The 27,398-nt window shown below is 41.7% G+C and overlaps 1 protein-coding gene across 1 annotated transcript; it reads left to right on the plus strand.

The window, feature by feature from the left end:
* The first annotated feature begins 1,000 nt into the window (after positions 1–1,000).
* slc6a15 (solute carrier family 6 member 15) lies at positions 1,001–27,341 on the plus strand. Its single transcript, XM_021576786.3, has 12 exons — positions 1,001–1,165; positions 2,831–3,325; positions 8,929–9,086; positions 9,965–10,091; positions 10,391–10,572; positions 18,925–19,035; positions 20,258–20,499; positions 21,363–21,555; positions 22,251–22,443; positions 22,961–23,120; positions 23,415–23,577; positions 25,838–27,341. The coding sequence occupies exons 2-12, from the start codon at positions 3,004–3,006 to the stop codon at positions 26,195–26,197; spliced, it is 2,211 nt and encodes a 736-aa protein (XP_021432461.1). The 5' UTR covers positions 1,001–1,165; positions 2,831–3,003; the 3' UTR covers positions 26,198–27,341.
* Positions 27,342–27,398: the final 57 nt, after the last annotated feature.

A 27,398-nucleotide genomic window follows, 5' to 3' on the forward strand; every position in this document is an offset into this window, starting at 1 on the left:
CTCCTGATACCAATTGAGCAACGTTTGAATGCCATAGCGTATCTGAACATTGTCGTTGAGCAGGTGAATCCCATGGCTACTATCATTATTTGACCCTGCTGGTCATCTATGAACGTTTGAACATCTTGGCCATGTACTGTTATAATCTCAACCCGGCACAGCCAGAAGAGAACTGGCCACCCCTCAGAGCCTGGTTCCTCTTTAGGTTTCTTCCTAGGTTCCTGCCTTTCTAGGGAGTTTTTCCTAGCCACCGTGCTTCTACATCTGCATTGCTTGCTGTTTGGGGTTTAACGCTGGGTTTCTGAAAAGCACTTTGTGACATCGGCTGATGTAAAAAGGGCTTTAGAAATACATTTGATTGATTGATACAGGGGGATCTGACCAGGTACTAGATGGGTGTACCTAATAAACTGGCCACTGAGTGTATTGTAGGCTATAACGGATGGAAATTGTGTAACTGATTGATTGCATACCTGTCTACTGTAGTTACATGGTTGTATCTTCTGCAAGGCAAGCAGCACACGAGTTCAGATTGAATTTAGTGGTGATGACCCACAATGCCCTTCACCCTGTGTAGGCTACAATTATTGAATTAAAACAGCATGTAGGCCTATGTCTATTCCACATACCTAATTACAAGTTGTAGGTACAATAGGACAATCACAAGTCAGTCCTAATAGATAGGCTACAGTATAGGCACATTCTACCCACACATACCCCCCTTCTAGTGAAGGAGCTAATAAGGGGTTAGTCGTAGTAGAACATACCAAGTGAAAATAGGGGGGATCAGGAAAAATGTCAAACAATTATTTCGTTTATCCTGCGCATTCACGATGGTAATGAGTATAATTATACCACCATAAATCATCCGTAATATACAAAGAGATAAATTGAGCAAAAAGTAATGTAAATTTGGATCAAACATTTATAAACAAAGGAACCAAGCACCCCTATTACCGCGCTGGACGTATTTCTAAATCCTAGAAGAGGCGAAGCACTTGTGTCTGTTTCATACAACACCACAGCGGCGATACAGCACCATATACGCATTAGCCTACAAGTGATGATGTCTGCCCCGTGTATGTGCTTCTGTCACAATTTCATTCCTTGATACGCATCATTCCGAAAAGGACCAACATCCCCATCTTACTGAAGACGACTAAAGGTACATTTCATTTCAAAGGAATAGATGTGTGGGTCTGAATAGGGTGGCAATGCGCAGGATGTGGCCAGGGAGTGTATGATGAAATACCCCACAGGGATGGCACGGAGAAGAGAGATGGGTTGGGCGGGGAGTGAGGAATTCATTGATGTTCATTCCTAGAACAAATTGTATCTTGAATACACAATAGCTCATATGGCGCCAGGTATGGTCCATTGCTTTTTCGGCATTTATGCATTTAATCATGTTTTTTTCTCACACACACATGTATAGCATATCTAATAGCTTAATTTAGCCTTTATAGCGGAATGTGCCATACAGTGGCGTATTCAATAAGAACATGGAACTATTTCCTATTCATAATACATGGAAATGCACATGCATATTAATACAGTAGTCAAATGTTATTATAAAGACAACATGAATACCGGTAGGTTGTATCTTTCTGTGTGCTATAGCTACAGACTATTCCAGCTGCACCCTAAAAGGAATTTAACATTTTCAGACTATTAGGCCTATCATTTACGTTTATTTACTGATGAAATTACGGCCATGCTTTTAAAACGAGGCTAATCTGAAAGTGGCCACAGGAAACCTATTAATCGCTTAAACCACTTGTCGGTGAAAGGCAATACATAGGCTGCTACAATCTGCACCATGGTAACGTTGTTTCATTGTGGTCTTATTTTACTCACAATGTGGAAAACTAGTGCCGAATTGTAATCACATTACACCTATCATACTAATACATTTAGGGCTATATTCTGGGTCGTTTTTCTATTTTTTTTTCGTTTATAGGTTTTCTCTGCTCTCACGTTGAGCTGCGATTACAACGAGTGTTTGGGTTCGTATGCAAATTACCTCGTGCTCTGCGTCAATTATTTGGGCGCGCGGATACCGAATTGTCTCCAGAGATAGCGATGGCCTTTCCATGTTTTGGTCATTGCGTCAAAGTAACCAATCAATAGACAATGGCATCAAAAGATTTTGGTCACATTTGTCATATTATTTCCTTGTGACAAAAATATGATTTGAAAATGTAAAAAAAAATTATAAACAGAAATACAAAGAATACTATTGAATCATTATATCGTTTATCCTCAACAACTGCCCATGGCAAGTTTTCTAAGAAGCGTACACACGAGGTTGGACACCATCCAGACTATACAATTTCTGTCTGATGAAAGATATTAGGGGTGATTATATTCAATTAAAGTGTGATCATACAGCACACAGTATAAAAACGTGGCCTTTTTGTGGTTTCATTGAAATAGAGAACGGAAACTTGTTTTTTACACCTAGACAGACACCCCCCTTACTTCCTTCCTCCCTTCTCTTTATCTCTTCTCTTCTCTTTCTCTCAGTAAATACAGAAACCATAATTCTTTCTATGTGCATCAGAGAGTGGTGATATCACCAATACTCACTCTCATTCTGCCTTTACTGGAATTATGGATATTATACCCTAGGATTTTGTTTGCTTTCCTTTTGGCATTCGCTGATAATGAAGAAAATATCAATATTGTAGCCTAATGTTCATAAAACGGGTCCTGTGTCAACATCTAATAATTATGACAACCCCACTCTGTTTGCCCTGAAATAATGAATATTGAATTTTGAATATGAGTACAATACGCTAAATCATTTATTTTTCTTTCCTGCCCCAAGCTTTTGGTGATAATGAAGAAATAAACAACTCCTTCACAACCCTCCATCACACACCTCCAATACAGAGTCTTTATCCGACAGTCCACCTTTAAGCCCTCAGAACTAAACTGCCTCCCGCTACCAGCCCAAAGACATTCTGCTCCACTGCTGCTCTCTGCTCTCTGCTTTATCAAATGCCCAAAAACAGCAAGGCCGTCAAGAGAGAGCTTGACGACGATGTCACAGAGTCTGTCAGGGACCTGCTATCCAATGAGGACACGTGTGATGATTCCTTCAAGAAGAGCTCGCTGATTGTGGGTGGCAGCGGAGGTGCTGGGGAAGGAAAGGACCTTAATGGAGACATGGACGTGGAGGATGGAGGCTCGGACGCAGAGGATGATGCAGCGAGACCAGCCTGGAACAGCAAGCTGCAGTACATCCTGGCCCAGGTGGGCTTCTCTGTAGGCCTGGGCAATGTCTGGAGATTCCCCTACCTGTGTCAGAAGAACGGAGGGGGTGAGTGGCTGTTGTGCTTATAGGTTAAGGAATAGAAGTCGCCTGCCATTATGGTTAGGATTTGGGAAGGTTAGCCTGCCCCATTGTGTGTGTGTGTGCCTGTGTGTGTCTGTGTGTGTGTGTGTGTGTGTGTGTGTGTGTGTGTGTGTGTGTGTGTGTGTGTATGTATGGATGGATGTTAAGTGTGTGAACCTCCTGTTGTGTTGTGGTGCACGTCTGTCAAAACCAGACTGTGACCTTGGTGATCAGAGCTCTCAAGATCAACAGTACAGTGGTCACATGACTGTCTGAGTCTGTCTCCGTCTCTCCTCTTTCAATAACCTAGTAACAACCACCAAATAAGACAATGATAAACATGCTGCAACAAGCAACAATAACAGCACACAATACTAGCAAACCCCCCTAAATAACCCTTATTCTAACCACACAGCAACAACCAATGACAAATAAAATCTGAAGTGTATTGGTTGTGTACACAGATTTGCAGATGTTGTACCAGGTGCAGCGAGATGCTTGTGTTTCTAGCTCCAACAGGACAGTAATACCTAATGCTTGTGTTTCTAGCTCCAACAGGACAGTAATACCTAATGCTTGTGTTTCTAGCTCCAACAGTGCAGTAATACCTACTGCTTGTGTTTCTAGCTCCAACAGGGCAGTAATACCTAATGCTTGTGTTTCTAGCTCTAACAGTGCAGTAATACATAATGCTTCTGTTTCTAGCTCTAACAGTGCAGTAATACAGTACCTACTGCTTGTGTTTCTAGCTCCAACAGGGCAGTAATACCTAATGCTTGTGTTCCTAACTCCAACAGGGCAGTAATACCTAATGCTTGTGTTTCTAGCTCCAACAGGGCAGTAATACCTAGCAATAAATCAATAAATACACACATAACCCAGAAAAATAAAATAAATAAATCAAAACGAGCAAAAAAAAAGTATTTTATTTGTCACATGCACCGAACACAACTGGTGAAGACTTTATCGTGAACCACTTGCTTACGAGCCCTTCCCAACGAGGTAGAGTTTAAAATAGTAACACAAGAAGAAGAATAAAATCAAATACACTATAATGAAGCTATATACAGGGAGTACCAGTACCAGATCAATGTGGAGCTATATACAGGGAGTACCAGTACCAGATCAATGTGGAGCTATATACAGGGAGTACCAGTACCAGATCAATGTGGAGCTATATACAGGGAGTACCAGTACCAGATCAATGTGGAGCTATATACAGGGAGTAACAGTACCAGATCAATGTGGAGCTATATACAGGGAGTACCAGTACCAGATCAATGTGGAGCTATATACAGGGAGTACCAGTACCAGATCAATGTGGAGCTATATACAGGGAGTACCAGTACCAGATCAATGTGGAGCTATATACAGGGAGTAACAGTACCAGATCAATGTGGAGCTATATACAGGGAGTACCAGTACCAGATCAATGTGGAGCTATATACAGGGAGTACCAGTACCAGATCAATGTGGAGCTATATACAGGGAGTACCAGTACCAGATCAATGTGGTGCTATATACAGGGAGTACCAGATCAATGTGGAGCTATATACAGGGAGTACCAGTACCAGATCAATGTGGAGCTATATACAGGGAGTACCAGTACCAGATCAATGTGGAGCTATATACAGGGAGTACCAGTACCAGATCAATGTGGAGCTATATACAGGGAGTACCAGTACCATATCAATGTGGAGCTATATACAGGGAGTACCAGTACCAGATCAATGTGGAGCTATATACAGGGAGTACCAGTACCAGATCAATGTGGAGCTATATACAGGGAGTACCAGTACCAGATCAATGTGAAGCTATATACAGGGAGTACCAGTACCAGATCAATGTGGAGCTATATACAGGGAGTACCAGTACCAGATCAATGTGGTGCTATATACAGGGAGTACCAGTACCAGATCAATGTGGAGCTATATACAGGGAGTACCAGTACCAGATCAATGTGGAGCTATATACAGGGAGTACCAGTACCAGATCAATGTGGAGCTATATACAGGGAGTACCAGTACCAGATCAATGTGAAGCTATATACAGGGAGTACCAGTACCAGATCAATGTGGAGCTATATACAGGGAGTACCAGTACCAGATCAATGTGAAGCTATATACAGGGAGTACCAGTACCAGATCAATGTGGAGCTATATACAGGGAGTACCAGTACCAGATCAATGTGGAGCTATATACAGGGAGTACCAGTACCATATCAATGTGGAGCTATATACAGGGAGTACCAGTACCAGATCAATGTGGAGCTATATACAGGGAGTACCAGTACCAGATCAATGTGGAGCTATATACAGGGAGTACCAGTACCAGATCAATGTGGAGCTATATACAGGGAGTATCAGTACCAGATCAATGTGGAGCTATATACAGGAAGTAACAGTACCAGATCAATGTGGAGCAATATACAGGAAGTACCAGTACCAGATCAATGTGGAGCTATATACAGGAAGTAACAGTACCAGATCAATGTGGAGCTATATACAGGGAGTACCAGGTATTTTATCTAACATTTTGGGCACAAATATGTTTACATCCCTGTTGGTGAGAATTTATGCTTTGCCAAGATAATCCATCCATCTGACAGGTGTGTTATATAAAGAAGCTGATTAAACAGCATGATCATTACACAGGTGCACCTTGTGCTGGGGAAAATAAAAGGTCACTCTAAAATGTGCAGTTTTGTCACACAACACAATGCCACAGATGTCTCAAGTTGAGGGAGCATGCAATTGGCATGCTGACTGCAGGAATGTCTACCATACATGTTGAACATGTATGGCGTTGTGTGGACGAGCGGTTTGCTGATGTCAAGGTTGTGAACAGAGTGCCTGATGGTGGTGGGGGGTTAATGGTATGGCCAGGCATAAGCTATGGATAACGAACACAATTGCATTTTTTATCGATGTCAATTTGAATGCATAGTGATACCATGCCCATTATCGTGCCATTCATTCATCCGTGCCATCTGTACGGATGTACTGTACTGTTCCTGGAAGCAGAAAATGTCCCAGGTCTTCCATGGCCTGCATATTCACCAGACATGTCCCCCATTGAGCATGTTTGGGATGCTCTGGATCGACGTGTACAACAGCGTGTTCCAGTTCCTGCCAATACCCAGCAACTTCACACAGCCATTGAAGAAGAGTGGGACAACATTCCACAGGCCACAATCAACAGCCTGATAAACTCTATGCAAAAGGAGATGGGTTGTGCTGCATGAGACAAATGGTGGTCACACCAGATACTGACTGGTTTTCCTTTGTTTAAGGTATCTGTGACCAGCAGATGCATACAGTGCCTTGCGAAAGTATTCGGCCCCCTTGAACTTTGCGACCTTTTGCCACATTTCAGGCTTCAAACATAAAGATATAAAACTTTATTTTTTTGTGAAGAATCAACAACAAGTGGGACACAATCATGAAGTGGAACGACATTTATTGGATATTTCAAACTTTTTTAACAAATCAAAAACTGAAAAATTGGGATTCTATTTTACAGACCTGTGCTATTATGGGCTGTGTCTTAGTCATTCTCCCTGAAGGTGTCTGGAAAGAATATACAGTTGAAGTCGGAAGTTTACATACACCTTAGCCAAATACAATTAAACTCAGTTTTTCACAATTCCTGACATTTAATCCTAGTAAAAATTCCCTGTTTTAGGATCTGCTAGGATCATCACTTTATTTTAAGAATGTGAAATGTCAGAATAATACTAGAGAGAATGATTTATTTCAGCTTTTATTTATTTCATCACATTCCCAGTGGGTCAGATGTTTACATACACTCAATTAGTATTTGTTAGCATTGCCTTTAAATTGTTTAACTTGGGTCAAATGTTTCGGGTAGCCTTCCACAAGCTTCCCACAATAAGTTGGATGAATTTTGGCCCATTTCTACTGACAGAGCTGATGTAACTGAGTCAGGTTTGTAGGCCTCCTTGCTCGCACATGCTTTTTCAGTTCTGCCCACAAATTTTCTATAGGATTGAGGTCAGGACTTTGTGATGGCCACTCCAATACCTTGACTTTGTTGTCCTTAAGCCATTTTGCCACAACTTTGGAAGTATGCTTGTGGTCATTGTCCATTTGGAAAACCCATTTGCGACCAAGCTTTAACTTCCTGACGGATGTCTTGAGATGTTGCTTCAATATATCCACATCATTTTCCTTCCTCATGCCATCTATTTTGTGAAGTGCAACAGTCCCTCCTGCAGCAAAGCACCCCCACGTCATGATGCTGCCACCCCCGTGCTTCACGGTTGGGATGGTGTTCTTCGGCTTGCAAGCCTCCCCCTTTTTGCTCAAAACATAACGATGGTCATTATGGCTAAACAGTTCTATTCTTGTTTCTTGAGACCAGAGGTCATTTCTCCAAAAAGTACAATCTTTGTCCCCCTTCGCAGTTTAAAACTGTAGTCTGGCTTTTTTATGGCGGTTTTGGAGCAGTGGCTTCATCCTTGCTGAGCGGCTTTTCAGGTTATGTCGATATAGGACTCATTTTACTGTGGATATAGATACTTTTGTACCTGTTTCCTACAGCATCGTCTCAAGGTCCTTTGCTGTTGTTCTGTGATTGATTTGCACTTTTCGCACCAAAGTACGTTCATCTCTAGGAGACAGAACACGTCTCCTTCCTGTGTTTATACTTGTGTACTATTGTTTGTACAGATGAACGTAGTACGTTCAGGCATGTGGAAATTGCTCCCATCGATGAACCAGACTTGTGGAGGTCCACAAAAATTTTCTCAGGGTCTTGGCTGATTTCTTTTGATTTTCCCATGATGTCAAGCAAAGAGGCACTGAGTTTGAAGGTAGGCCTTGAAATACATCCACAGCTACACCTCCATTTCACTCAAATTATGTCAATTAGCCTATCAGAAGCTTCTAAAGCCATGACATCATTTTTTGGAATTTTCCAAGCTGTTTAAAAGCACAGTCAACTTAGTGTATGTACACTTCTGACCCACTGGAATTGTGATACAGTGAATTATAAATCAAATAATCTGTCTGTAAACAATTGTTGGAATAATTACTTGTGTAATGCACAAAGTAGATGTCCTAACCGACTTGCCAAAACTATAGTTTGTTCAAAAAAAATGTGTGGAGTGGTTGAAAAACTAGTTTTAATGACTCCAACCTAAAAAGAATGTCATCATTATGATTCCAGTAGCCACAGACCAATTTGCGTCATCTAAGACCTGAGTATTTTTCCAGATCAGTTTGGGTAATCTGAGACCTGAGTATCTTTCCAGATCAGTTTGGGTAATCTGAGACCTGAGTATTTTTCCAGATCAATTTGGGTAATCTGAGACCTGAGTATCTTTCCAGATCAGTTTGGGTAATCTGAGGCCTGAGTATTTTTCCAGATCAGTTTGGGTAATCTAAAACCTGAGTTTCTTTCCAGATCAAAATACTTATGTGGACACACAGAGGCAAAACTGGTGTGTGTAGCTGTGTGTGTGTGTGTGTGTTTGTTTGTTTGTGTGTGTGTGGCTGTGTGCACACAGAGTGTGTGTTTGTGTGTGACATAGTTCTGACCCTGTGTGTGTTGGTTCTTCTCCACAGGGGCGTACCTGGTTCCCTACCTCATTCTGCTGATTGTGATTGGCATCCCCCTGTTCTTCCTGGAGCTGTCAGTGGGGCAGCGGATCCGCAGGGGCAGCATCGGGGTGTGGAACTACATCAGTCCTCGCCTGGGGGGCATCGGTTTCGCCAGCTGTGTGGTGAGTGAAGTTAGCTTCACCGCTACTAAGACTGTGGGTGTAGCACATGGGCATGTGTGAAACTTACTCCTCAGCCTGTCCCCACTTGCACCAGAGAATAGCTAGCATTTTATGTGGTGCCGACTGGTAAGATGCTTCGGGAGGTTGTGTGCTAGCAAAGCAGAGGTCCTGTGTTCTAGTCGACTCAGGAGGAAGCGGTACTCGCTAAGCAAGCAGCGTGACGTCCTTTATATGGCCACCATACACATTTCCTTAGAATAAAGGGGAAAGCACACAGGACTGTTTCTTTCTGCTTCACAAGCGAACACACACACTTTTTCTTTAAACCCATCTACCCTTAGCATCCTTCTATGGTAATGAATTGAAAGATGACAAGACAAGTCTTCTCCATGTCATCTCAGCCAGTATAAACTACTTCCATGAGTCATTGTGTTCCGGTCTCTGTTTCTTAACAGCCACAACGCAGTGGAGATCATTTGATTAGCCAGGTTAGAGCAGAAGGAATTCTGGGTACTGAATAGGTCACGTGTCACCAACAACTTTCTGTGAACTAACTGGCAGCATGTGTCAACCATGATAATACCATCAACCATGATAACACTGCCAACTATGATAACACTGCCAACCATGAAAACATTGCTAATCATGATAGCACGTGCTGTTTGAGGATGGTACCATGTTAAACTGATTTTGTTGAACTAGTGTGTCGCCTTCGCTTGCTCTGTTAGGGTTGCTAGAAAACTCATTAAGACAAATGCATTTATAATAAGCACCATATCGATAACGTTTGATTGATTGATTTGAGTGAGTGATGTGCGTTTATTAGGTAGTGATGATTTAGATTGTGTTTTAAACACTAACCTGTTTCTGTACTGCAGGTGTGTTTCTTTGTGGCCCTCTACTACAATGTGATTATAGGGTGGAGTCTCTTCTACTTCTCCCAGTCCTTCCAGCAGCCTCTGCCATGGCACGAGTGTCCCCTGGTCAAGAACAAAACCACTACGTGTAAGACACACACACACCCTCATCACCCATCACATGCTCACACCTTCACGACACACGAGGCAATAACTACCCTAATGAGTGTCTCTTAATAACTAGTGTACAAGTTCACATAAAGTGTGTGATTAAGCCATGGTGCTCATACCACCCAGTGACAGCAATACAGTAAGCCATTAGCCATACTGTACATTCACAGTAATCCATTATAAAGTGTGTTCTACTGAGTGAGGTGACCACAGAAACTCAACTCCAGGTGTTCTGCACCTGTTTCATCAGTAACATGTTGTCCCTCCTCCCTCCAGACGTAGTGCCTGAGTGTGAGAAGAGCTCGGCCACCACGTACTACTGGTACCGTGAGGCTCTGAACATCTCTGACTCCATCTCTGAGAGCGGAGGCCTCAACTGGAGGATGACCATCTGTCTGCTGGCTGCCTGGTCCATGGTTTGCCTCGCCATGATCAAGGGCATCCAGTCCTCTGGGAAGGTGAGTGAGTGAATGAGTGAGTGAGTGAGTGAGTGAGTGAGTGAGTGAGTGAGTGAGTGAGTGAGTGAGTGAGAGACAGAGAGAGTGAGACGATGGGAAATTGACCTAAGTCTGCAAGTAAGACAGAGAGAGCAAGTGAAAGAAAAAAAGCTTGCTAGATAGTTACTGTTGTCGTGTCTTTGGCTATGCCGGATTAAGGGATATGACATGCTATTCTATAAAATAATTTATCCGTAATTAATATTACCTGATTGAGCTAATCATGTAAATGTAATTAACTAGAGAGTCGGGGCACCACAAAATAATATTTATAGAGCCATTATCTTCAGAGTAAACTCTTAAAGACCTAGTAATATTTTACATCAATAGCAGTCAATATTAATCGTCATCTTAATTCAGTCTCATCTGAATGTTGTAAGTTCTTGGTCATCTTCATTAACCCTGGCTAAAAAGTTGAATCAGCAATACAAAATTGGGTTGAATTATTTATTTACTAAATACCTAACTAATCACACAGAATTACACATACACATAATTACATCATAACTTGATTACAAATTACGTCATAAAGGAAAATTTCCCTAGCAGGCGGAACAGATATGACAGCTTGTTACACGAAGGAAAGGGGATGGGTTTGAGTGAAAGAGCGGGAAGACTGAGGAACAAAGGGCGAAGCTGTGCTATCGTAAATACAGTATCTTATGCATTCTAAATTACCGCCCATTTGGAAAAGGAAAATATAATAAATATTTACTCTGAGCTGCGCTTCGGTAGGTTGGTGGTAGATGGAAGGCCGTGTTGCCCAACCGAGTCCTTTGAAGAATGTCTCTGCTGGTAAATTCGATACGTTGTAGTAACGTTGTTGTGTGGTAGACGGGATACTCTGTCTGTTCCTTCCTAACCCTCGTTTGCAGCGGCTGTTGCTAACTCAACGGCTAGGAGGTATCACTTCTGTAGTGAATAAGAGTTCAAAGTTCATACCATTCGCAACCAAAGCTCACGCTGATGTTGGCTTTGTTCTGTAGTTACTATCTGAACCATTCTGACATCGGACCGTCATCCTCACATCCTCATAACCGGAGGTTATATTGTCGTCAAATCCATTTGAATCCCACTTTGTAATACAACAAAATCTGGAAAAAGTCAAGTGGTGTGAATACTTCCTGAAGGCACTGTATCTTGAACATTGTCATTCTCTTTAGATTGCTACACAGTTTGGGGTGACTGCTGTTACCATACAAATGTTATTGGCTGATTTGACTATAGACTATAGTTTGACTGTAGTCTTTTGGGCGAATGTAGATTAGACCTATTTCATATCACTCCAAGGAATGTTTACCGGCAGCAACCTACTAATGTACATATACTGTAAAATACCAATTTTACATCTGTTCTGAATGTATAAGATTACATATAAAATGGCTACCGTGCAGTGGTTAGTCACATGTGCTGAATAAAATAGGTGTAGACCTTAGTGAAATGCTTACTTACGAGCCCCTAACCAACAATGCAGCTTTAAAAAGATAAGAATAAGAAATAAAAGTAACAAGTAATTAAAGAGCAGCAGTAAAATAACAATAGCAAAACTAGATACAGGGGGGTACCGGTATAGAGTCAATGTGCAGGGGCACCGGTTAGTTGAGGTAATATGTACATGTAGGTAGAGTTATTAAAGTGACTATGCATAGATGATAAGCAATGCAATTATTCTGGGTAGCCATTTGATTAGATGTTCAGGAGTCTTATGGCTTGGGGGTAGAAGCTGTTTAGAAGACTCTTGGACCTACACTTGATGCTCCGGTACCGCTTGCCGTGCGGTAGCAGAGAGAACAGTCTAAGACTAAGGGGGCTGGGGTCTTTGACCATTTTTATGGCCTTCCTTTGACACCACCTGGTATAGAGGTCCTGGATGGCAGGAAGCTTGGCCCCAGTGATGTACTGGGCCATTCGCACTACCCTCTATAGTGCCTTGCGGTCGGAGGCAGTGATGCAACCAGGATGCTCTCGATGGTGCAGCTGTAGAACCTTTTGAGGATCTGAGTACCCATGCCAAATATTTTCAGTCTCCTGAGGGGGAATACGTTTTGTGCCCTCTTCAGCCAGTAGTTTTGAAAGCGGTGCTCACCAACCAAAACAGGTCCTTGTTTTTTGTGTACTATGTCATCCAATTGTGTACTACCTCATCTATTTTGTATATGTCACATCCTGCAATTTATATATATTTTTACAATTCGTACAATATGTTACGAATTTGGTGTGCTTAAAGGAGAAGTCAATTTTTTTTTTGGAACTAAATCTAAATGTTTTATGAAAATGTCATGTTATAGAATAGTCCATACACCTTTTCTGTATATGAGTCGCGCAAAAGGGAATATAACATTGCGGATAAAGTTTGGAATGACACAATTTAATGTGTAGAACATCTAAAGACCTGCATCACAATGCTGAGATCTTTTCAGTTTCTAAAACAGTGTATTTGGGTGTTTTTGGAGCCTTTGTTCATGTTTTTATGGAGCCCTGATACAACAACGAGGATGAGGAAGTGATTTGCTGTTTGGGGTAAGTTTCTTAAAAACATGTGAAATCACAAAAGAAGGTGTCTGGACCCTTCTTTAACATGCCATTGATGTCAAAAATAGAGATTTGTTTGTAAAAAATGAAAATTCTCCTTTAAGATCCCGGACTGCCTCTAACAATGAACAAGTGTGAGGCCCTCTTTGGACCCCACAACGGTCTCGATGGCCTTTTAAGTTGGAGAGAGAGTGGAAATGGCTATGAGCTTTCCTTTCCACTCCTAGTGAAGGGACTAGAGCAGGAGAACCTTTGAAGCTTTGCCACACAAAAGAATATTAATGTCCCTCTCGCCCCTCGTTTACAAAAGCCTATTCCTAGGAGTATCCCCACTGGGATCTACATTTTCTTTTTACTTTCTGTGTGTGGGTATGAGGGTGCAAGAAAGACCGAGGGAGAGAGGGAAGCAGACCGGTTGCCATGGTTTTATGCTCTCTTTTGCATGATTGTTAGGAGTGTACTCACAAAAAAAGAAACTGAGGGAGAAAATAAATAACATTTAGCTGATTGTGTGGTGAAGAGGGAGTGTACTGAATGGCTGGGTACTAAATGGCTCATTAATTTTGCACTCAAAATCTACTTTTTGCTGGCATTGTTGACATAAAATGATGTGGAGCTACAAAAGAACGCATCAAAGTAAAAGCACCGTTATGGCAAGTTTGAGTTGCCGTAACGATAGATAGTGATGGAGGAAAAAATATCCATTCAGTTGCAAATCGCAAATATTCATTTGGAGGATATTATATCGATACTTTCACTCCCAAGTATGGATTTGTAAAAACATTATTTATTTTTTCCAGGTAGCGTTACCCTGCACTAGTCGGCTGTACCTGCGCCAAAACTCCTGTATTTTTCATCCTATAGCTTGTTCTCCAGCTAGTCAACATGTTTTCAGCACTTTAATTTCCATGACTGATCAAAAATAATAATATTTAACCTTTATTTTGACAGGGAGTCAATGCTGAAACCATGCACATCTAAATAAAATACACACATTAACTACACATCCACATTAAAATACACACATTAACTACACATCCACATTAAAATACACACATTAACTACACATCCACATTAAAATAGACACATTAACTACACATCCACATTAAAATACACACATTAACTACTCATCATTAAAATACACACATTAACTACACATCCACATTAAAATACACATATTAACTACACATCCACATTAAAATACACACATTAACTACACATCCACATTAAAATAGACACATTAACTACACATCCACATTAAAATACACACATTAACTACTCATCATTAAAATACACACATTAACTACACATCCACATTAAAATACACATATTAACTACACATCCACATTAAAATACACACATTAACTACACATCCACATTAAAATACACACATTAACTACACATCCACATTAAAATACACACATTAACTACACATCCACATTAAAATACACACATTAACTACACATCCACATTAAAATACACACATTAACTACACATCCACATTAAAATACACACATTAACTACACATCCACATTAAAATACACACATTAACTACACATCCACATTAAAATACACATTATTAAACAAAAAAGCAAAACACAATTTTTATTTTACTAGGCAAGTCAGTTAAGAACAAATTCTTATTTTCAATGACGGCCTAGGAACAGTGTTCAGGGGCAGAACGACAGATTTGCACCTTGTCAGCTCGGGGGTTTGAACTTGAAACCTTCCGGTTACTAGTCCAACGCTGTAACCACTAGGCTACCCTGCCACCCCAATCATGACAAACAAACACATTCTCCTGAAGTTCCCTACAGGCACCAATTCCTCCCATTTTAAAGTACATTGGAGATCAATCCACATGTAAGGTGCAAAAAAAAAAAAAATGAAGGCATATCTAAGGGCTCAAAGGGCCCTCCAGAGTTAGCCATCCCTGTGATCAGGTCTGGGAGCTCGTACGTCTGCAGGTTAAATAAAGTAAGGAATGGTGGAAGTGTCTGCAGTAGGGCTTTATAAACAAAAACAACTGCAATGCATTGATCTAGTAGACTTCAAAGAGGGCCGGCCTACTTTCTGATACAGAATGCAGTGATGTGTGCTGAACCTATCCCATGGCCCGAAGGGAAATGGAGCTTAAACCGTTACAGCATCAGGTGGTGTCATTTTAACACCTAGTCTAAGCTTAGGCAATCAGGTGGTGTCATTTTAACACCTAGTCTAAGCTTAGGCATTCAGGTGGTGTGATTTTAACACCTAGTCTAAGCTTAGGCATTCAGGTGGTGTGATTTTAACATCTAGTCTAAGCTTAGGCATTCAGGTGGTGTGATTTTAACATCTAGTCTAAGCTTAGGCAATCAGGTGGTGTCATTTTAACACCTAGTCTAAGCTTAGGCATTCAGGTGGTGTGATTTTAACACCTAGTCTAAGCTTAGGCATTCAGGTGGTGTGATTTTAACATCTAGTCTAAGCTTAGGCATTCAGGTGGTGTGATTTTAACATCTAGTCTAAGCTTAGGCATTCAGGTGGTGTGATTTTAACACCTAGTCTAAGCTTAGGCATTCAGGTGGTGTGATTTTAACACCTAGTCTAAGCTTAGGCATTCAGGTGGTGTGATTTTAACACCTAGTCTAAGCTTAGGCATTCAGGTGGTGTGATTTTAACACCTAGTCTAAGCTTAGGCATTCAGGTGGTGTCATTTTAACACCTAGTCTAAGCTTAGGCATTCAGGTGGTGTGATTTTAACACCTAGTCTAAGCTTAGGCATTCAGGTGGTGTGATTTTAACATCTAGTCTAAGCTTAGGCATTCAGGTGGTGTGATTTTAACATCTAGTCTAAGCTTAAGCATTCAGGTGGTGTGATTTTAACATCTAGTCTAAGCTTAGGCATTCAGGTTGTGTCATTTTAACATATAGTCTAAGCTTAGGCATTCAGGTGGTGTGATTTTAACATCTAGTCTAAGCTTAGGCATTCAGGTGGTGTGATTTTAACACCTAGTCTAAGCTTAGGCATTCAGGTGGTGTGATTTTAACATCTAGTCTAAGCTTAGGCATTCAGGTGGTGTGATTTTAACACCTTGTCTAAGCTTAGGCATTCAGGTGGTGTGATTTTAACACCTAGTCTAAGCTTAGGCATTCAGGGTGTCATTTTAACACCTAGTCTAAGTTTAGGCCTTCACAACTGTTTGACCAGCGCAGGATTAAGCTCTATCTGTCCCTCCAGTTGACCTGGTTTGCCCTTTAGAGGCCATCAGGCATGCCCACCCCTGAACCCAACCCTGCTCATGAGTGAACTCCAAACCATCTTAAATCTTAAACCACGCCTCAGAGCCTGTGTGGTGACTCAACCTACCCACCCCGCTCTTCAACCACAATCTCCTAGTATCCTCCCAGATATAATACAGTATATCACCAAGCACAAAGCAAGAAGGCCCCTCCCTCTGTCAGCTTAGTGGGACAGTGGTACAAAAGCTCTTGTGTGGGCCCTGACCCAGAGGCCGGTCAGCACCCTTGGCCCCATAGCAGTTCAGTAGAGTAGACCTCCCCTGGGATAGGACCTCCTATTGCGTCACTGACTTCAATCACTTGTTACTTCTTCTGTATTCTTCCACTCACTGTATAGTGGTCCGCATGGCTGTGTATTTCTCTATGGGTTACTGCCACCCCCACAGGTCAGGAGGGGACAACAGAGGCAGCCTCAGAGATCCCTTTCAATAAAGCCCAGAAGAGGTACCTTCAGAGATTTGTATTTATTATGGATCCCCATTAGCTGTTGCCAAGGCAGCAGCTACTCTTCCTATGGTCCAGACACATTAAGACACATCACAAAATAAACCATATCACACCACTACATGTCCACAGCACAAAATGTACAATACAACAATATTACAATGTACAATACCACCATACAACAATATTACAATGTACAATACCACCATACAACAATATTAAAATGTACAATACAACATTACAATGTACAATACCACCATACAACAATATTACAATGTACAATACAACAATATTACAATGTACAATACCACCATACAACAATATTACAATGTACAATACCACCATACAACAATATTAAAATGTACAATACAACATTACAATGTACAATACCACCATACAACAATATTACAATGTACAATACAACAATATTACAATGTACAATACAACAACATTACAATGTACAATACCACCATACAACAATATTACAATGTACAATACCACCATACAACAATATTAAAATGTACAATACAACATTACAATGTACAATACCACCATACAACAACATTACAATGTACAATACCACCATACAACAATATTACAATGTACAATACCACCATACAACAATATTACAATGTACAATACCACCATACAACAATATTACAATGTACAATACCACCATACAACAATATTACAATGTACAATACCACCATACAACAATATTACAATGTACAATACCACCATACAACAATATTACAATGTACAATACCACCATACAACAATATTAAAATGTACAATACAACAATATTACAATGTACAATACCACCATAAAACAATATTACAATGTACAATACCACCATACAACAATATTACAATGTACAATACCACCATACAACAACATTACAATGTACAATACAACAATATTACAATGTACAATACCACCATACAACAATATTACAATGTACAATACCACCATACAACAATATTACAATGTACAATACCACCATACAACAATATTACAATGTACAATACCACCATACAACAATATTACAATGTACAATACAACAATATTACAATGTACAATACAACAATATTACAATGTACAATACCACCATACAACAATATTACAATGTACAATACAACAATATTACAATGTACAATACCACCATACAACAATATTACAATGTACAATACAACAATATTACAATACCACCATACAACAACATTACAATGTACAATACAACAATATTACAATGTACAATACCACCATACAACAATATTACAATGTACAATACCACCATACAACAATATTACAATGTACAATACCACCATACAACAATATTACAATGTACAATACAACAATATTACAATACCACCATACAACAACATTACAATGTACAATACAACAATATTACAATGTACAATACCACCATACAACAATATTACAATGTACAATACCACCATACAACAATATTACAATGTACAATACAACATTACAATGTACAATACCACCATACAACAATATTACAATGTACATGTGTGTGGGTGTCTCTTCACAGTCCACGTTGTTCCATGAGGTGTAGTTTTATCGTTTTTATTTTTTTTAAACACATTTTACTGCTTGCATGAGTTACTTGATGTGGAATAGAGTTCCATGTAGTCATGGCTCTATGTAGTAGTGTGTGCCTCCCATAGTCTGTTCAGGACTTGGGGACTGTGAAGAGACCTCTGGTGCCATGTCTTGTGGGGTCAGCATGGTTGTCTGAGCTGTGTGCCAGTAGTTTAAACAGACAGCTCTGTATTTCCAACATGTAAATCCCTCTCACAAAGACAAGTAGTGATGCAGTCAAGCTCTCATCTACTTTGAGCCAGGAGAGTTTGACATCCATGTGATTGACGTTATCTCTCTGTGTACATTTAAGGGTTTATATAGTTATTAACCCCAGAGAGACAGGGTCTGAGACAGATTTGTCAATAAGTAAAGTCTCCAAGTCAGCCATTCACTTTGTAATGTACGAGTTGCAAGACGTTTGTTCTTCTGTTGTGGTTGTTTTACAGGTGATGTACTTCAGCTCGTTGTTCCCTTACGTGGTGCTGATCTGTTTCCTGGTTCGGGCTCTGCTCTTGAAAGGCTCTGTGGACGGCATCCGACACATGTTTACCCCCAAGGTACAGTACCCTAACCCCTAAGGTACAATAATGCTGCTTTATAGTTTCACCCAATGTAATGGTGCCTTGTTCACACCCAGGCAAAGTCAGGAAACAGACTTCTTCAGAGAGTTAGCCTATGCACTTGTTTGATCCAATGCACTTTTTAAAATATCTATTTTTTTTAACTCACCTTTATTTAACCAGGTAGGCCAGTTGAGAACAAGTTCTCATTTAGAACTGCGACCTGGCCAAGATAAAGCAAAGCAGTGCGACAAAAACAACAACACAGAGTTACACTTGGGATAAACAAACGTACAGTAAATAACACAATAGAAAAATCTATGTACTCTTCTTTGATCCAATGCACTCGTTTGATCCAGTTGTGGATCAATGTTACATTGTTAACTTTACTGAAACAGGAAGGAAAATATATCGACTGAAAATGTGCCATAAATGTAAAAATAGATTTTTACCGGAGCTCAGCTATTCAACAGCAATGGCCCTCAACATTGTTCATTTTACTAAAGAGGAAGGCCATGTTAAATGAAAATGTGTCAGAAATATATATTTTTTAAATACAGTAGTCTGTTATAGGTTGGCTACTCAGCCGCCGTGGCCCAATGGCAACTCAGGCAAAAGGAATAATCTAATTTGGACTCTGCTGTGGTGGCAGACTTCTCACCATGGTAACAGGAGTCGCTCGGTGCTCCCTGCTTTATGTAACATCCACAGCGGTGTGTTCCGTTCATTTCACAACAGTCTCATGTGTCTGCTGCTTCTCACACGGCTGACATCTTCCTACTTCAAAGGCCTTCGCTGCGTCTCCTGTGTGCAGGGAAGGAGACATCAAAAGCAGGGTTCATTGTGTGCTGTATAGTATGTGCCTTGTAACTGTGTTAAGCCTATCACCACACAAAGATAGCTGTAGGATATTTGAGGGCAGTGGCATGATGGATATGCTCTCAGTATGTTGTGTCCTTGTTTAATCTTCCACAGTTTTGACAAATTTGACACTCTCAACCATGATTCACATGTCCACTGCTCTGCTCCACTGGTCCAAACAATGGTTTGTCCATTACTAGGAGGGCACAGATTCCTACAATAAATAGCGTAGTGTTGTCCTAAAGAGCCAAATGTTTGTCAAATGAATCCACAGCAAGGAGAGATGAGTCCGCAACTCCAGTTGATCTTCCTTTTGTCAACACCTCACCTAAAATGTCCATTCTTTCTTTCCTTCCAGTTGGAGATCATGCTGGAGGCCAAGGTGTGGCGTGAGGCGGCCACGCAGGTCTTCTTCGCCCTGGGCCTGGGCTTCGGAGGCGTCATAGCCTTCTCCAGCTACAACAAGCGGGACAACAACTGCCACTTTGACGCAGTGCTGGTCTCCTTCATCAACTTCTTCACCTCTGTGCTGGCCACCCTGGTGGTGTTTGCTGTGCTCGGCTTCAAGGCCAACATCATGAACGGCAAGTGTGTCGCGCTGTAAGTATGGATATGCAATTAAGCTGTCGTCAATGAATCAATTCAAATGTATTTATTATACTAAGTATGTGAACACACTGGACAGAAAGGGGGGAAAGGAAAACATTGTGCCTCAAAGGTAATCTGCCTTTTTGAAGCTGACATGAAGTTTGGGAGGGCGGCTCCCCTCCAGCGGCTCCCCTTTTGTAGACCAGCGGATCAATTTAGGAACCCAGTTGTGGTTTCAACTTGCTGTTGAGAGTTAGAATAGTACAATATACAAGGTGCAATTTCAAAATGTGGTTGTGCATGAGAAATGTATCTCTTTTTATGTTAGTCACTGACAGTCACTCAATTAGCCCATGTAAGATAAAATGTTTTAGATTTGTAAGTTAGTCCAGCCAGCTTTCTAAACTTGTAGTAATCATGGCCGAATTACCGATAGGGGGCCCCCATTGATTTTGTTAGTCACTGTCACTCAGATATCATATTAAAAACAGCAAACATTTCTCTCCACCCCATGGCAAAATCAGTAGAATTGCTTGAAGTGAGTTATAAAATTGCAAAAGTGGGTCTCTGCTGTCAAGAGGGGACACAAAAATATTTTGCTCACAAGGTGGGGGGAGCCCACCAACAAAATGTCACTTAGGGCCCCCAAAAGGCTAGGGTCGGCTCTGACTGCATGTGTGGGTATGGATTTGGGTATGCAGACCCACGAGCCACTGCGGCCTCTCATGATAATTTCAGATGTATTGTAACCCCCACCCCAATCAAAGTGACCCATTCCTGGTCTTTAAGATATTAGCAATAAGGCCTAGAATACATTAGCAAAGTCTACGAAAGTGTCCATTTAATCTGGTCTTATTTCATTTTCTACCTCTCAGGAACACTAAGAAGATAGTGGGTTTGCTGGGGAACGAGATCAGCCGTGATCTGATCCCCCACCACATCAACTTCAGCGCCACTGTGAGCGCTGAGGACTACCAAAAGATGACTGTGCTCATCAGAGAGGTGATGGAGAAGGATTACCAGCTTCTGGGTCTGGGCTCCTGTAGTATCGAGGAAGAGCTCAACAAGGTGAGGGGCCATTGCCTTCTGACAGGTACAGCACATCATTCTAATGTGTTGGTCAGTGCAGACGGCCGTCGCAACATCTGACGTAACGGGGCTCATAGAATGTAGAACGGTGATATGTCATTTTGTATCTTTTCTGATCATAATAGGTACATAATGCTACTTAGGTAGCATTCTACTTGAAGAAAACACAAGCAGTCATGAAAACTGGTGTCACACATGGTGTCATCACGACAACTGACTTTACACTGTCATGTCTCAAACCAGGATTAGCTACGCCTATCCAATGAACATTCTTTGTGTCATAACAAAGAAGCTGTAAAGTGTTACTGAATGCGGTTTCCCACAGACTGTTAGACCTATCTCTAGATCTTGTCTACACACTTTGAGATTTCCAGGAAGCCGCTTGGTTTAAGTTGCTTCCCCTTTCATTCAACAGCGTTTGGTAGACTGCTACTTTAGTGCATTTCTGTTCCCTTGCTGTTACTTGTGTGTTCCAACTCAGTGTGAATAATTAATAAGGTATTGACTTAACAGGAAAGCACAGCATCAGACACAGAGGCCCTGTAGATCTACAACATGGCTCAAGTTAACAATCATGTGATTCCTTGGGGACAAAGGCCTTACTAGAAGTGGATATTACTAAACCTCATCTTCCTCCTCCTGCTCCCCATCCTCCTGCTCCTCGTCCTCCTCAGGCAGTGCAGGGTACAGGCCTGGCCTTCATCGCCTTTACAGAGGCCATGACCCACTTCCCTGCGTCTCCCTTCTGGTCTGTCATGTTCTTCCTGATGCTGGTTAACCTGGGCCTGGGCAGCATGTTCGGAACCATCGAAGGCATCATCACACCCCTGGTGGACACCTTCAAAGTCCGCAAGGAGTTCCTCACAGGTCAGTCAGAGAGAGGGGATGAAGGAAGAGATGGGTCATTATTTCTCATTTCAACTTTGTGATTCCTCTTATCTCCTCGTCTCCTTCTCAATCTTTTTTTGAGAAGGTCCAAGGTTCCTCTCTGACCTTTTTCTTCAGAGGAGAAAAAGAGTCAAAGAATTGAGGAAAAACAAAACGGAAAGAGCCTATGTGTCAGTTTGTGGAGGTAGACCTTTCCCAAAATGTATCCTCAGCTGAACTCTTGATGTGTGTTTGCCATCATAACAGGTCAATGGTATTAGCCAGGTGCATGTGTTATGTCTCTTTGCTCTTATGCTTCTGGCTTAATAATGATGTCATAATACTACCTCTACTGCAGAGCAGATGTCTGGCACCAAAGAGAATGTTTTAGAATTGATACACTTATTAGTGCAGCAACATGTTGACAAATATTGTGCATGAATTCTGTTAACGAGGATGGCATTTCTCCCCCTTGCACCGTTTCAATAACGTCCATGTTGTCTCCCTCCTGTATCAGTGGGCGTCTGTCTGCTGGCCTTTTTCATTGGCCTGCTGTTCGTCCAACGTTCTGGGAACTACTGGGTGGCCATGTTCGATGACTACTCTGCCACACTGCCTCTGCTCATAGTGGTCATCCTGGAGAATGTGGCTGTTGCTTGGGTCTATGGGACTGACAAGTATGTACAGTACATATCAAATCATATACAGAATGGCAGTAATCTGTGGTTTTCTCCACTTTAATTCAAAATCCAAAGCTGTCCATCCAAATACAATGGAAAAAACAGTATTTGACTCAGTATTCAGAATGAGCTGAACATGAAAAGTAATTGTGAAATAATACCACTAAACTACTTTTATCTCCTATCACCTGTTGAACATAATTGCCAAAGTCAACACAGTCTAAACTGAGTACCATTATGTTTTTTCACCTCCTGTGGTGGTATCCCGTCTCCGTCTCTCCTCCTCCCCAGGTTCTTTGAGGATCTGAAGGACATGCTGGGCTTCACTCCGTTCCGGTTCTACTACTACATGTGGAAGTACGTGACCCCCCTGCTGCTCATCCTGCTGCTGGGCTCCAGTGTGATCCAGCTGGGAATGACCCCACCCAGCTACAGCGCCTGGATCAAGGACCTGGTGAGTCGCCACTCGACTGTGGTCTACACAATAGTTCAGTTTAATGGACTATTGTTTCAGTCGATGGGATGTGCAAGATTCTTCTCCACTCCTACGTGGCATATGCTGATTTTGTACGTTTGCCAACTGACAAAGAAATGATCAGTCTATAATTTTAATGGTAGGTTTATTTGAACAGTGAGAGACAGAATAACAACAAAAAAATCCAGAAAAACGCATGTCAAAAATGTTATAAATTGATTTGCATTTTAATGAGGGAAATAAGTATTTGACCCCCTCTCAATCAGAAAGATTTCTGGCTCCCAGGTGTCTTTTATACAGGTAACGAGCTGAGATTAGGAGCACACTCTTAAAGGGAGTGCTCCTAATCTCCGTTTGTTACCTGTATAAAAGACACCTGTCCACAGAAGCAATCAATCAATCAGATTCCAAACTCCACCATGGCCAAGACCAAAGAGCTCTCCAAGGATGTCAGAGACAAGATTGTAGACCTACACAAGACTGGAATGGGCTACAAGACCATCGCCTAGCACCTTGGTGAGAAGGTGACAACACTTGGTGCGATTATTCGCAAATGGAAGAAACACAAAAGAACTGTCAATCTCACTCGGCCTGGGGCTCGATGTATGCAAGGTCTCACCTCGTGGAGTTGCAATGATCATGAGAACAGTGAGGAATCAGCCCAGAACTACACTGGAGGATCTTGTCAATGATCTCAAGGCAGCTGGGACCATAGTCACCAAGAAAACAATTGGTAACACACTACGCTGTGAAGGACTGAAATCCTGCAGCGCCCCCGCAAGGTCCCCCTGCTCAAGAAAGCACATATACATGCCCATCTGAAGTTTGCCAATGAACATCTGAATGATTCAGAGGACAACTGGGTGAAAGTATTGTGGTCAGATGAGACCAAAATGGAGCTCTTTGGCATCAACTCAACTCGCAGTGTTTGGAGGAGGAATGCTGCCTATGACCCCAAGAACACCATCCCCACAGTCAAACATGGAGGTGGAAACATTATTAGTTGGGGGTGTTTTTCTGCTAAGGGGACAGGACAACTTCATCGTATCAAAGGGACAATGGATGGGGCCAAGTACCGTCAAATCTTGGGTGAGATCCTCCTTCCCTCAGCCAGGGCATTGAAAATGGGTCGTGGATGGGTATTCCAGCATGACAATGACACAAAACACACGGCCAAGGCAACAAAGGAGTGGCTCAAGAAGAAGCACATTAAGGTCCTGGATTGGCCTAGCCAGTCTCCAGACCTCAATCCCATAGAAAATCTGTGTTGGGAGCTGAAGGTTCGAGTTGCCAAACGTCAGCCTCGAAACCTTAATGACTTGGAGAAGATCTGCAAAGAGGAGTGAGACAAAATTCCTTCTGAGATGTGTGCAAACCTGGTGGCCAACTACAAGAAACGTCTGACCTCTGTGATTGCCAACAAGGGTTTTGCCACCAAGTACTAAGTCATGTTTTGCAGAGGGGTCAAATACTTATTTCCCTCATTAAAATGCAAATCAATTTATAACATTTTTGACATGCGTTTTTCTGGATGTTGTTGTTGTTATTCTGTCTCTCACTGTTCAAATAAACCTACCATTAAAATTATAGACGGATCATTTCTTTGTCAGTGGGCAAACGTACAAAATCATCAGGGGATCAAATACTTTTTTCCCTGACTATCTTCTTGTCTCCTTTATCCACACCGATTTGTAATGTACCTGGAGAAGTCACTCGATATGCGCTTTGCCATGTTAGCTTCACCAATAGGAACACTCGATATGCGCTTTGCCATGTTAGCGTCATAAATACTACACTGTTGGATTATCAAGATCAGCACAGATGGAGGAGAGGACTATGGGCCGAAGCGCGACAGAAATGTAAAGGCAATTTCCTATTGAGCTAACGCGGAAACAGTGCCTTTAACTTCCAATCACGCTGTAGGCTGAACTTAACATGATACGAATTGAATAGAGCCCTTAGACTTACTGTAAGACAAGAGGACTTCACACTATTATCACGAGCTCAACTTTCTGTCCCGTGGTTTTAGTGTCAGTATCAGTGTCAATGTGTTTACCTGTCTGGTATCCTTGGTGACCGGTTGTAACATTCTGGTCGTAGTTGTACTCCGTCTAGTCAGAACCTTGATAAACCTTCCTCCCCTCCAGGCCAGTGAGAGGTCTATGAGCTACAATAGTAAACAGTAGTAGTAGTAGTACAGTAGTAGTAACCTCTAACCTCCCTCGGTCTCCCCCTCCAGGCCAGTGAGAAATCCCTGAGCTACACTCCGTGGGGCCTGGCGGTCTGTATCTCCCTGGTGGTAATGGCCATCATGCCCGTGCCCGTGGTGTTCTTCCTCCGCTACTTCAACATCATCGACGAGAACGCCGGCGTCGTCTCCACCATCTCATACAAGAAGGGCTGCATCATCCAGGAGATAGCCAGGCCCGAGGAGGAGGACGACGCCAGCCTCATCCATGCCAAGTCGCCCTCGCCCATGCCCGGCAACAGCATCTACCGCAAGCAGAACGGAGGGGTTCCCGATTCCACCCCCAACGGCCGATATGGTATTGGTTACTTGATGGCCGACATGCCGGACATGCCCGAGTCAGACTTATAGCATGTTGTTTCTGGTACTCCGCCCTACTGGCTGGCCAACCAATCCCTCTTTTGCGTGCGTTTAGTCGTGGGAATCGTCATCTGCATATTTTTACTCTTATATTTTTACTGTATATTCTTTATAGATATCGTAGCTGCTCCCCTTCATGTTGTCCTTTTCCCGTTTTGCTGTAAAAACAACTAAAAAGGTGTGCACAATGTATACTGTACATACTATCTCCTTTTGTCTTCCCCACCCAGTCCTTCCTTGGCTCAGTCCCAAATGGAACCCCTCAGCCCCGTCCTGAAGCTCTTAGTTGACAAGACAGTACAGTATTGGTGTAAGCAATAAGGTGGACACTCCACCAAGCCTGCTATAGTTGCTCAACAAGGGACTTAGGCTAGGGACAAGTGAAGATTAGGTTTGGGGTTAATTCCATTTCAATTCAGGAAGTAAACTGAAATTAAAAATGTTCTCATAGAGGAAGCGATGTGAATTTTTCAGTTTACTTCCTGAATCACCAAATTGAAATGGAATTGACCCCAAACCTGAGGGATAGATTTGGGACTGGGCCTTTTGTCTGTCTCTGGAAGATGCAGGTTGAGTGTTGTCCCCCCTGGTCCTGCTGTAGAATGCCTGTGTACATTATGACCTCACCTCTGGCCCAGAGTTCTGAGATTAATAGCAGCGCAGCCTCTTTGGGTGACATACGTGTTGGCAATGATGCAATACTGACCACATTTCTTTAGTGTAAGTACAATATAGTGCAAACAGCAAAAGGATGGCATTGAAACTGAACCCCCCCAACCAAACCCCCCTCAAAAATGTGCCTAAATAACTTATGATATTTGTTTATAGAATACATGGTGGACGTTGTATATTTAAGGTATTCTGTAAATATAAATATTATAAATATTATAAATATATTTAGCCTATCTGAATAGTTTGGATATCAGAACACCTTGTTTTTTGGAAAGAAGTGCTTCAAATCCTTACAGCTGATTCCATTTTTTGTTTACTGATGTGCTGTCAATCTATGTAGAGGTTTGACCCCTCTTGATAAACTTGTAAATATTTTTTTCCTCCATGAAATGGCTTCATAACGCAATGTATTTTTTCCCCCTGTTGAAATTAAAGATCAAACTTGGTCCATACTGGGCACTAATGTCTGTGTAGTTCTCACTGTTGGTCTGTCAGGGAAATGTAAACTGTCTTTTGTTTG

The sequence above is a fragment of the Oncorhynchus mykiss genome, chromosome 2 (genome assembly GCF_057628025.1).
Source record: "Oncorhynchus mykiss isolate SJ-2025 chromosome 2, ASM5762802v1, whole genome shotgun sequence".
Taxonomy (NCBI): domain Eukaryota; kingdom Metazoa; phylum Chordata; class Actinopteri; order Salmoniformes; family Salmonidae; genus Oncorhynchus; species Oncorhynchus mykiss.

Bases quoted from the DNA above. Each gene is read 5' to 3' on its own strand.
- slc6a15 (XM_021576786.3), top strand. From the start codon at position 3,004: ATGCCCAAAAACAGCAAGGCCGTCAAGAGAGAGCTTGACGACGATGTC. The intron at 3,326-8,928 runs GTGAGTGGCTGT...TCTTCTCCACAG, and splicing joins GTGTCAGAAGAACGGAGGGG to GGGCGTACCTGGTTCCCTAC. The intron at 23,578-25,837 runs GTGAGTCGCCAC...CTCCCCCTCCAG, and splicing joins GCGCCTGGATCAAGGACCTG to GCCAGTGAGAAATCCCTGAG.